The following is a 12,347-nucleotide window of genomic DNA, read 5'->3' as shown; positions in this document are numbered from 1 at the left end:
AAATTGGTGATCCCTCGATGTCACAGAACATGCCCTACCAACTGATCCCTTCTTCTAGTCAAATTGTGCCACAAGCTCCTCTTCTCCCCAATTCTATTCAACACCTCCTCATTAGTTATGTGATCCACCCATCTAATCTTCAGCATTCTTCTGTAGCACCACATTTCGAAAGCTTCTATTTTCTTCTTGTCTAAACTATTTATCGTCCATGTTTCACTTCCATACATGGCTACACTCCATACAAATACTCTCAGTAACGGCTTCCTGACATTTAAATCTATACTCGATGTTAACAAATTTTTCTTCTTCAGAAACGCTTTCCTTGCCATTGCCAGTCTACATTTTATATCCTCTCTACTTCGACCATCATCAGTTAATTTGCTCCCCAAATAGCAAAACTCCTTTACTACTTTGTGTTTCATTTCCTAATCTAATTCCCTCAGCATCACTGGACTTAATTCGACTACATTCCATTATCCTCTTTTTGGTTTTGTTGATGTTCATCTTATATCCTCCTTTCAAGACACTGTCCATTCCGTTCAACTGCTCTTCCGGGTCCTTTGCTGTCTCTGACAGAATTACAATGTCATTGGCGAACCTCAGTTTTTTATTTCTTCTCCATGGATTTTAATACCTACTCCGAATTTTTCTTTTGTTTCCTTTATTGCTTGCTCAATATACAGATTGAATAACATCGGGGAGAGGCTACAACCCTCTCTCACTCCCTTCCCAACCACTGCTTCCCTTTCATACCCCTCGACTCTTATAACTGCCATCTGGTTTCTGTACAAATTGTAAATAGCCTTTCGCTCCCTGTATTTTACCCCTGCCACCTTTAGAATTTGAAAGAGAGTATTCCAGTCAACATTGTCAAAAGCTTTCTCTAAGTCTACAATTGCTAGAAACGTAGCTTTGCCTTTCCTTAATCTAGCTTCTAAGATAAGTCGTAGGGTCAGTATCGCCTCACGTGTTCCAATATTTCTACGGAATCCAAATTGATCTTCCCCGAGGTCGGCTTCTACCAGTTTTTCCATTCGTCTGTAAAGAATTCGCGGTAGTATTTTGCAGCTGTGACTTATTAAACTGATAGTTCGGTAATTTTCACATCTGTCAACACCTGCTTTCTTCGGGATTGTTCTTCTTGAAGTCTGAGGGTACTTCACCTGTCTCATATATCTTGCTCACCAGATGGTAGAGTTTTGTCAGGACTTGCTCTCCCAAGGCTGTCAGTAGTTCTAATGGAATGTTGTTTACTCCCGGGGCCTTGTTTCAACTCAGGTCTTTCAGAGCTCTGTCAAACTCTTCACGCAGTATTGTATCTCCCATTTCATCTTCATCTACATCCTCTTCCATTTCCATAATATTGTCCTCGAGTACATCGCCCTTGTATAGACCCTCTATATACATGTGTAAAAAAGCGTACAAAGTTCCCGGAAAGTGGTATGAAGAGTCTGCAGCCGTGCACTTCAGTTGCTGTGGTGCACTGATAGTGATTTCTAGAAGAAAGATAGAAGATTATGGCTACCTGGTGCAAAGAACATGTATTTCAAGAGAAATGTGTAAACTGAAGTAAAGATTACCACAACAGAAACAGACGTAATAAAGTATTAAATGAAATGTGCTATATGTTGAGGGAATAGGCAGCAGACATCAGAGCAGAAAATTAAAAAGAAAAAGACTCGGTGTTCATAGTGCTCCCAAGAAAGACATGTCATTGAAACCTCGAAGGCAATTCATGGTAACAGTGATGATTTGTACATTCCAAAAACTTTTGACAGACTTTGATTAACCAGTGACTTGAAATCTTAAATCTTGACTTATTGGAAAAAATTGTTTTTCTTATCAGTTTCTCCGTTGTAAATTCATTGCACAGGTCCTGTAGGAATCAGTTATCCTTGTTTACTTTCAGTTTCAGAATGAATATTTATCCTCGAAAAGAAGTTACATTTTTAAGAAATGTCATGCTACCCTTCCCCTCCTCCATTTATTCATTCACAGTGCAGAAATCTTCTTTTCATTTTGTTCACTGCCACAGTATATAATGCAGCTCCTGCAGGGAAAGCAAGGAGTGATCGTTTCCTTTTAATACTTTATGCACACTGCTTGTTCTTCGTGCGTGAAGTACTGATGTGCACTTTTTGACACATCTAACCGTATGTGGCATTTCATGTTCATTTCAGCCTGCTCTTTAAGGAACATGTAAATTGTCCCTAATATATGATAGGCATTCACAAAGTTTAAATGATCACTTGAAAGAGCTAAAATTATGAAATTAAGTTGCCTGTCTGCAGTCCTGTTGTACATAAAAATATGTGCGTCACAGTATTGTAGCATATCACTAGAGGAGACAAAACAAAATGGCACAGATGATACAGTGTGCATGATGTCATTATATTGAAACTGCCTTGTGTATTTCTTGTAAAGACCTGAATACTATGTTCTCTCAAAATTAAGGCAGAGTCTGTTTTGAGGGAACCACTTAATAATTCTTTAAAAGTTATCATAACCAACTCTTCCTTTTCTTTAGTGGTATTTATTAGAACACTTGTATCACTTACAGAAAGTACCATTTCTGCTTGATGAAAGTTAAGTGCATGGGCATTCACATTTATGTAAGGAATAGGAGTGGACCCAAAATTTAACTCCTGTGGACTTGTTATTGATTTCTCCCCTGTGACTAAAATTTTCTCTTCTTCCAACATCTTTATATTTATTCACTATGACTTTTTGCATTCTGTTTAAGAAAGATTCAAACAAGTTATTTATAAACCCATGAATTCTGTAAAACGTAGAGGATTACAGTGGAGTTGGTGTGTTACATTGCAGCTGCCCATTCTTCCGGAATGAAGTGGGTGGCGAGGCGGAGCGTGTTGTGAGCCTGACAAGAGGTGGTGGTGGCAGCGGTGGTGGTGGAGGTGGTCGAGCACCGCCACTACACCGTCCGCCACTGGCCGCAGGGGTCAGTGTTCTGGAGTTCCCGGCTGGCGAGTCCCACTGGCGGTCCGGTGCCTGTCCACTGCGCCGGCAGCGTGCAGCCATCGAGGGGGTCGACCGTGGCGCACTCTACTACCGCAACTACTTCCACAACCAGGGTATGTCTTTACATCTGCGCCACTAATCTGCAATTCGTGCACAAGTATTTGTCTGTGCGTCAGAGCTTCTGTGACGTCACACAATCACATTCGGGACTGCTACCACAATCTGTAGTCTCACTGATTGCGCTTCGTCGGCAGATGGGGAATTAAACTTGCATAGTTACTCCATCACATTTATCTAAATAATAGCCACCAGGCTTACTTTGACCCCTGAGACAGCATTACATTTCTCAAAACTCCAAAAGTCAGAGCCCTGTAACCACCTAACTACTTTCAGAAAGGAATACATCAGACCACTGGACTGGAATATTTTCACCATTGACTATTCATTCCACTGCATCCAACTGGCCACTAACTACTTCTGCCAATAATAACCACACAACAGAACAATAGTACAGTTCATTCAATAGGGAAAGAGTTGCACAGAAACATCACTCTCAAATTTATTGCCACGAATTAACCCTAGCCAATTGAAACATTAATACTGCCACCTCCAGGTAGCTAGTAGCTCTGTGCTCTACTGTGAGGTCTCCTTTTTACCGAACAAGTCCATACTCACTAAATCGGAGCAGTTGCAGAGAAAAACAGGATAGTGCCTAAGCAGAAGTCCACACATGCACCAGGTAAAGCACCTCAGATTCTCTGCCTTCCATTTTGTACTAAGTAACTTGATTGCTCACGAAGGATCACCTGTAATTCTAAGTACACAATGAAAACACCACCTCTGCCCCCAGAGAGCACACAGCTTCCACATGTCATGAGCGCTACTGACACTGATTTTGCAAGCTCCAAACTGCTCCACAAAATTATTCTACATTCAGGCCATATAGAAAATCTAAAACGGTAGCAAAATTTAGGCAGTTTCATAGGCCATTTCCTACTTCTGCTGCTAATAGAGATTCTGTAAGGTGCTACCTCCTGACAGGGCTGTTAGAACTTTTTCTGCAATGGGTGTCTGGAAACACTGGCAATCATGGAGAACAGCAGTTAGAACTGCTGTATGTGTGTGTTCTAGGATGTTGCACCACACCAGAAAACTCCCAATGAGGAAACAGTTCCGAACATCCCTGTTACATTGCACCTTTCTGCAGAGGTGGTTTTATTACTGCTTTCTTACTTCTCACAAAGGCAGTTTCTTTCCACACCGCTAGATTATGACTTACTGTTCACTCACCAACATTGGTAGTTCATCTACAACTTTAACATTTTCAGAGGAAATATTTCTAATGAGCATAACTTTATTTTAAATTTTTGTCAACTGTAAATTGAAGTTAATCCCACCATTTTTGTCGGCTACTGTGGGAGTCGGCACCAATACAAACGAGGAAGAATACAAGTTGCAATGGCTGGCAGCAGGAATCCAGAAATGATCTGCACATTAAACTTTCAAATTATTACAGTACTTTATTTCTAAAAAGAAAATAAACATAACTTATCTTTATGAAGTGGCCGCTGTGCCTCCTACTTGCAAGTAAGTTAGCTACTATTATTACTTGCAGAATGAAGGGAATAAAAACTTTTCTGTGAAGTACTAAGAATCGAGAGAGGCTCGTAGCAGTAGCAACGCTTCCCATTAAGGAGGCTCTGTATGGTTTCCTAGACTTCAGTGAATGTGCTGTTGACAGATTCTCTGCACTTAAGGAGAGGAGAATGGGATTTTCTTGCAAACACTCATCATAAAGGAAGTGTCATTCTTTATAGCAATTATTTTATTTATTTTTGGCCTTTTTATGATGTATGGAAGTTTCTCGTTCATCTTCCTGTGAACACGTAAAAAAACCTCCACAATCCGCCACTGTTAATTAGTAATAATTCAGAACATTCCAGTTCTAACCAGTTTGTAGGTTCCACATTCCTATTAATTATTTAATAGATTCCATGTAGGCTGTGAAGAACACTCGAACTTGGAAAATGTCACGTTACTGTAGCATTTTTTCTGTCAAGTGATAATTTTTTATTGGGTGCCTTAACTTCAATTGTTTATTCAGGCTAGCCAGTTGCTTTGAAATAGTGTTAAACAAAGCACGGTGCAGTTTCGTTACTTCTGTCTGTTACATAAAAATGTCTCTACAGAATCTGTCTTGGTACTGGTGAAAAGTACACACACACACACACACACACACACACACACACACACACACACACACACACACACACACACACACACACACAATTCCTGTATTTCATATTTCTACAGAAGATTATATTTACATAATATCAGAATACAGAAGTGTACTTGAATTTACGACACGCTTCAAACTCCCACAAGTTTCACAGTGGCACAGCTTGTGCAGTGTAACAATTGGATACTCGGCAGTATGTCTCTGTGTTAATTTTTTCCAATGAAATGAATACGTCCCAGCTGCGAATTGTAGCTCTGTTTAAAGAAAAAAAGTGATTTGACAGCTGAGCATGGGAAGGGTGATGTCTGTGCACATAGTAGGGGTGTACAACTAACAGCAGGTTATGTCCATTCTGGATACATTCACACTTTCTGTTAATGTATGGTACTGACTGTTGTTCGTAGGGTGGTAGTAGTTGTATTTTTTTTCTGTGCACTTTTGCAACTTGTGTAGGATATTCTGTTGCCTAAAATAAACACAACACCCAGAAAAAACAACACAAGCAGCAAAAATGAATAACAATCATCTGCCACTGAATGTGGCAATTGATATGAGTTAGTGGAGCAGTTTGACAGTGGTGAACATCACAAGAGTTGTGGCCATGTTCATTCATTGATTGGTTGTTGGGTCACGTCCCTTAGGCAACTAGATGTGAATAACTTTGTTATCCTGATCCAAAGATCAGTGCTTTCCATTTTGTCTTCCTCTTCAAGTGAGACCCAAAAGCAGTCCTTATTTAACCAGTGTGAATGGAAGCAGACACAAGTGAATGACCATTTGCAGACAATTTGCCAGTGTTGATTACTATTCATTCCTACCTGTGGACAAGCATTTAGATCGCGGAGGACATGAGAGAAATAGTGTGCCAAGATTCTAACTTCCTTGTGCCAACCATACAAAAGCTATATGATTTTTTTGCATTATTAACCTTCACACAATTTTAAACTCTTACAATACTAGTTAGGTCTACAATTTAGAGCTATGATATTTAAACATGATTATTTTGCATTGTGAGCACACTTGACAAAGCATGCAAAATGGAATATGAATAGAAATATGAATGTATCTGAATTTGTACATAATTGTGAAATGTGTGGTGGTAGTGTGCTTAAACACTGAAGTACAGCTCCAGCCTTCCTTAACATGATTCCAAAACTTGCATAAATGTTGGTCGATACGTTTCAGATGCTTTCCATTACGGTTGGGAAGAGAATTTAAAAGCAGTACACTAGTTACCAGTGATCAACTTAACATGAACAAAAGCTGGCATTTACATTCTGGCTATTAGTAACTTTGAATATGGATGTTAGTAATTGTTTTTCATTTTGATAGCTGCTAGATCTAGGATAGTTCCTGATGCCTGCAGTGAAATACGCAATCCTCACCCATCCAGCTCTCTCCCCGTTCCCATTTCAGCGCTACACAGCCTTCATTACACCACCACAACCAGTCATTTTATTACTTTTTATCTCTTTGCTTTCCGCTACTTCCCCCCCCCCCCCTCCCCACTTCTCCCTGCCCTCTGTCTAAACTGCAGCACTTCACTGACCGGCACCCCTACCATACTATCCCTCCCCCATCCTGCACCAGCCTCCTCCTTACACCCAACCAGTCGCCATTCCCATCGTGCACTGTTGCGGCTGCTTGTAGTGTGGTTCCAGTTGTCTGAGACTGCGGGGTTGGGGGTGGGAGTGGGGGTGTGGGTGTATTGTTGACAAAGACATTAATGGCCAAAAGCTATAATTGTCTGAATATTTTTGTTGTGCCTGTCGCAACTCAGCATCTCTGCTATATGGTGAGTGTCCACTTTCCTTCTCTAATATTGTTACATTCCATCCTGGATTTTCCATTGTTTAATCTTCTCCGACTGTGATATTTGAATAGCATATTTGCCATTACTTACTGAAATTTATTGCAGGACTCTATAAGCTGCTGCTTGTGACATCTGCAGGTATACCTGAACTAACGTTGGTCATGTTGCCTTGCTGTTGAATCTGGTGAGAACAACCATTTCACTGAATGCATCACAGTAATGCACTCTGCATTACCTTCATAGTCATAATGAATCCTACCCTTGTTGCACCATTTACCACTGCTGTTGATATTATGCTGTATTTGTCTGATCAGATCCGTGTACAGAGCCTTCAGCTATAGAAGCCCTCTAGTCTGTGATGCTGCTAGCACCAAATCTGAGAGGGTGCAAAAGGCCAACACACAGTGGAAGATGAATGAGCACCAGTGAATGTAAACCAAACACAATTGTAAGCTGTCGACCCATGCACGCCTACCATTCACAGCAAAGAGAATTATTATTTGCTGATGCTCGTTCACGTGTGGTGTAAAAACAGTCTCAGCTGGACAAAGATTTTCTATAAGCTTGCTTACTGGTTCAAGTGAAGGCTGCCTCGCAGAATCCATCATCTGCTATCTAGCTACCCTACAGGGAGCTCCGTATGTTGTCTGTGATAGCTCTGGTGCTGTTTTACTTGTAAGGTTTCTTGAATGGTACCTATGCCTCAAAGCTTGTAAGGCAAGAACTAATGGAGAAAGCTGGTGCACCTGTGAGACAAAACACAATGTCATGTGTGTACCGGTCAATCTGCAATGTTTCTCAAATGATTTTAAAGAAACCATTCAGTAAAGAAAAGATTTTCATGCATTTTATACCTTCATTTGTCAGCTTCATAATGAACCATCTTTCATATCGGTAATAATGGGCTTGGTGGTCTAGCAGTAAAGCACATGCCCAAAACAGAAACCCAGTCACCGCGGATTTTTAGTCTGTGTTTTAACCCAGCCTTCACATCTCAACAATGTGAGGAGTCGCCAGAAATAACATGTGATTGGATTCCACATAAAACTGTGTCCATTTTCTCCACTTGGACAACTGGCGTAGATTAGGGACAAAGTCACCGAAGTGGTGTGCAGTTGAGAGGCTTGCACTAGGGCATTGAGTCACACAGACTTGTTGTTGTTGTTTCAGTAAAGGTCATAGTTATTGTCATATTTCTAAATTGAGGAAGCTGCTTCAAAAATTTAGAGTAGTTTGCAATGAAAAATTGGGATTGCTATGTTTGCATTTGGTGCATGGTAGGTAATACATTAGTGTACACAGTTTAGGTAGCATATTGAAATATTCCTAAAAGTTGGGAGGAGATCTATATTGATTTCCATACTCGAGAAAAATCAATTATATGTAAAGTACTCCATTCCTCTTGTGGGACCGAACGATGAAGTGAGAATGAAATATTTACAATATCCTTCACATCCTATAAAAATGTTTTGCCGTATGGTGGTTGTACAAAACTTCATTATCTGCTGCAATATACAAATAGGTACAGATTTTTTCGATTGAATAGTGCAATATTTGAAGGGCCAGGGACAGCTGTTAAAAAGAGAATTTCTGTGACTTACGAAATATCAGAAGTGAATGAATTACACAGTAATTTTACACTGAGTAAAGGTTTTTACGTAAACAAAATAATGCTGTGAATTGTTTTTATATTTCTCAGATCATTCAGATATAGAAATAAAATCGTTTTGGGAAGTTTCATTTCCATTAATGCATTAATAAAAATATACTGGGATGTAAGCTTCTATGAAATTTCAACAGAAGAGGTGATCTATTTTCCTCTGACATCTAACTTCTTTTCCTTCAGAAAAGTGTCATCAATGTGGAGGTTCGAGTAACTCCTACACTTCTCTTGTTGCTATGTAATTTGATTTTTTTGCTAGAACGCAAAAGTTTGAGGATTCACCTCACTAACATTCTAATGTAATTGAAATTGAGACACTCCTGAAGCAGTGTATTACTAAACTAACAGCTGACAGCTATAGAGGGCAGTAGTTTATGTAAAAGCCCCTTCTCCAATAAAAAAAAGCAAATAATTAATTCACTTTTTATTGCAAAAGCCACAGCAACTCTAATTCACCAGCTGTCAATGAACTTCAAAATATTATGTCTTATTTTATGGAAAAAATGGAATGTGAATATTTCAGTGTCACCATACATTTGGGCACATGAGTGGAATGGAGTGCTTTGCATACAACCCATTTTCTCAAGAATGAAAAGCTATATATATCTCCTCCCAACTTCAAAGATATGCTACCTGCAGGCAATGTATGACCTAACGTGCAGTAAACACAAACTCAGTAACTCCTTTTTTCCATTGTAAACTATTAGAATTTCTTGCAGTATCTTGTTTGATTTAGAAATATCACAGAATGACCATTAACGAAATGACAAGCAGTTCGTTGTGAAGATGACAAATCGAGTTAGAAGATGCTTGAAATTTGAGGACTGATGATCAGTTAGCTGATGTGCATTGCCATCCACACAGTAAAGCAAGCTTGCTAGCTCCTGTAACGAACCTTAACTGCGAGAAGTTCAGTATGTGAGGTATTCATCTTCCCTGCTGGTCATCAGTCGAGCACGCCAGGCATCAAATTTTAGGCAAACCTTACTCAGTGTCTGATGGGATAAAGCCAGTCTTCAAGGGTCATGTCATCTACAGATGGGCATCCTTTAAACTACTACTGTTGTACATCTAACCAACCCAACCTACACCAGTAATTCCATTAATTTTTACTAGTTTCCACTTTGAGAAACATGTATCTCTGAAACAGTTTTATATTGTGAATATCTTGATCATATATTTGCAGTTTGTTACCAACTGTGTTACCAGTAAACCCTATGCACCCCCATCCTTCAAAAACTCGAGCTTCCACTATAAATGGAGTTAATGTGCTAAATATTTAATGTTAAGCATTTAAAAGAGAAAAAGGTTTGAAATTATTTATAGTTTCTGGAAATTGCACAATTCAGTGTTTGACATATCTATTGAACAATGTTGGACGTGATATAATTTTGGTAGTACATTCAGTGCGATGATATAACTTTGATAGTACATTCAGTGGTATGTGTGGAGACTGCCTACAAAATGTGCTGAATACAGCTGATAGTAACAAATTAAAATAAATATCATTCCTGATGTATAACTTACCTGTAATTTCTCATCCCTTTTGATTGTTAGGAAAATTGAAATGCCTTCACGAAAGAAGACAAAGTAAATATTCCAGAATTTGAATCGAGAACAGCTGCCAACATGAGTAACGTAGAAGTAAATATCCTTGGAGTAGTGAAGCAACTCAAATCACTTAATTAAAGCAAGTCTTCTGGTCGAGACTGTATACCAATTAGGTTCCTTTCAGAGTACGCTGATGCATTAGCTCCATACTTAACAATCATATACAACCGTTCGCTCGACGAAAGATCCATACCCAAAGACTGGAAAATTGCACAGGTCACACCAATATTCAAGAAAGGTAGTAGGAGTAATCCACTAAATTATTGGCCCATATCATTAACGTTGATATGCAGCAGGATTTTAGAATGCATATTGTGTTCGAACATTATGAATTACCTCGAAGAAAACGGTCTATTGACACACAGTCAACATGCGGTTAGAAAACACCGTTCCTGTGAAACACAACTAACTCTTTATTCACATGAAGTGCTGAGTGCTTTGGACAAGGGATTTCAGATCAGTTCCGTATTACTGGATTTCCGGAAGGCTTTTGACACTGTACCACATAAGCAGCTCGTATTAAAATTGCGTGCTTATGGAATATCGTCTCAGTTATGTGACTGTATCCATGATTTCCTGTCAGATAGGTCACAGTTCGTTGTAATTGACGGAATGTTATCGAGTAAAACAGAAGTGATTTCTGGCGTTCCCCAAGGTAGTGTTATAGGACCTTTGCTGTTCCTTATCTATATAAACGATTTGGGAGACAATCTGAGCAGCCGTCTTTGGTTGTTTGCAGATGATGCTGTCGTTTATCGACTAATAAAGTTATCAGAAGATCAAAACAAACTGCAAAATGATTTGTAAGAAATATCGAAATGGTGTGAAAAGTGGCAGTTGACCTTAAATAACGAAAAGTGTCAGATCATCCATATGTGTGCTAAAAGGAACTCGTTAAACTTCGGTTACATGATAAATCAGCCTAATGTATAAGCTGTAAATTCAACTAAATACCTAGGTATTACAATTATGAACAATTTAAATTGGAAAAAACACACAGAAAATGTTGTGGGGAAGGCTAACCAAAGGTTGCGTTTTATTGGCAGGACACTTAGAAAATGTAACAGACCTACTAAGGAGACTGCCTACACTATGCTTGTCCGCCCTCTTTTAGAATACTGCTGCGCGGTGTGGGATCCTTACCAGGTTGGACTGACGGAGTACATTGAAAAAGTTCCAAGAAAGGCAGCACGTTTTGTATTATCATGAAATATGGGACTGTGTGTCACAGAAATGATACAGGATTTGTGCTGGAAATCATTAAAAGTAAGACATTTTTCGTTGCGACGGAATCTTCTCAAGAAATTCCAATCACCAACTTTCTCCTCCGAATGCAAAAATATTTTGTTGACACTGACCTACATAGGGAGGAATGATCACCACAATAAAATAAGGGAAATCAAAGCTCTTATGGAAAGATATAGGTGTTCATTCTTTCCGCACTTTATACGAGATTGGAATAGAGAATTGTGAAGGTGGTTCGATGAAGCCTCTGCCAGGCACTTAAATGTGATTTGCAGTGTATCCATGTAGATGTAGATTTTTGTTTAGGAATGTGTGGTGTCTGTTCTTTCAGACATGCCCAAAAGAAAAGACACCATTCATTCATATAATTGATTTGCGTAGATGAACAGTCAATCCACCTTCATTGTGGATGTACATGTACATCCGATCTCCTGCAGGAATCTCAGAGTAGCGACCATGGAGGAAATGGACAGGGACTGCAGATATGTGACGTTCGGTGGTAATGTTGGTTGGCCTGAGGTGTACTGAAATACTCTGTGCAGTTGAAATTGCACTGTGTCTTGTATGACGCAGTGGTTAATGCACATGCCTAGTACGCAGTAGATCAGAGTTTGAATCCCGGTCTTGTACACATTTTCATTTGTCGTCACTGATTCTGCGTGATGTCCCGATGCAGCTGGCATCAGTAATCCCGTCCCCCCCTTCCCGTTTCCCGTCCCCCCCTTCCCGTTTCCCGTCCCCCCCTTCCCGTTTCCCGTCCCCCCCTTCCCGTTTCCCCGTCCCCCCCCTTCCCGTTT

The 12,347-nt window shown here is 39.7% G+C and overlaps 1 protein-coding gene across 1 annotated transcript in view; it reads left to right on the top strand.

Annotated features, from left to right (window-relative positions):
• The window catches only part of LOC126092784 (signal-induced proliferation-associated 1-like protein 1), a 175,578-nt gene that overhangs the window by 69,593 nt on the left and 93,638 nt on the right, over positions 1-12,347 (top strand). The window contains exon 5 of the mRNA XM_049908511.1: positions 2,827-3,092. Within this exon, the coding sequence (XP_049764468.1) occupies positions 2,827-3,092 (266 nt within the window). The remainder of the gene's footprint in view (positions 1-2,826; positions 3,093-12,347) is intronic.

This window comes from Schistocerca cancellata, chromosome 7 (genome assembly GCF_023864275.1).
Source record: "Schistocerca cancellata isolate TAMUIC-IGC-003103 chromosome 7, iqSchCanc2.1, whole genome shotgun sequence".
In the NCBI taxonomy this organism is placed as follows: domain Eukaryota; kingdom Metazoa; phylum Arthropoda; class Insecta; order Orthoptera; family Acrididae; genus Schistocerca; species Schistocerca cancellata.
Note: the sequence above shows the minus strand (reverse complement) of the source record. Positions and strands in the feature narration are given on the sequence as shown.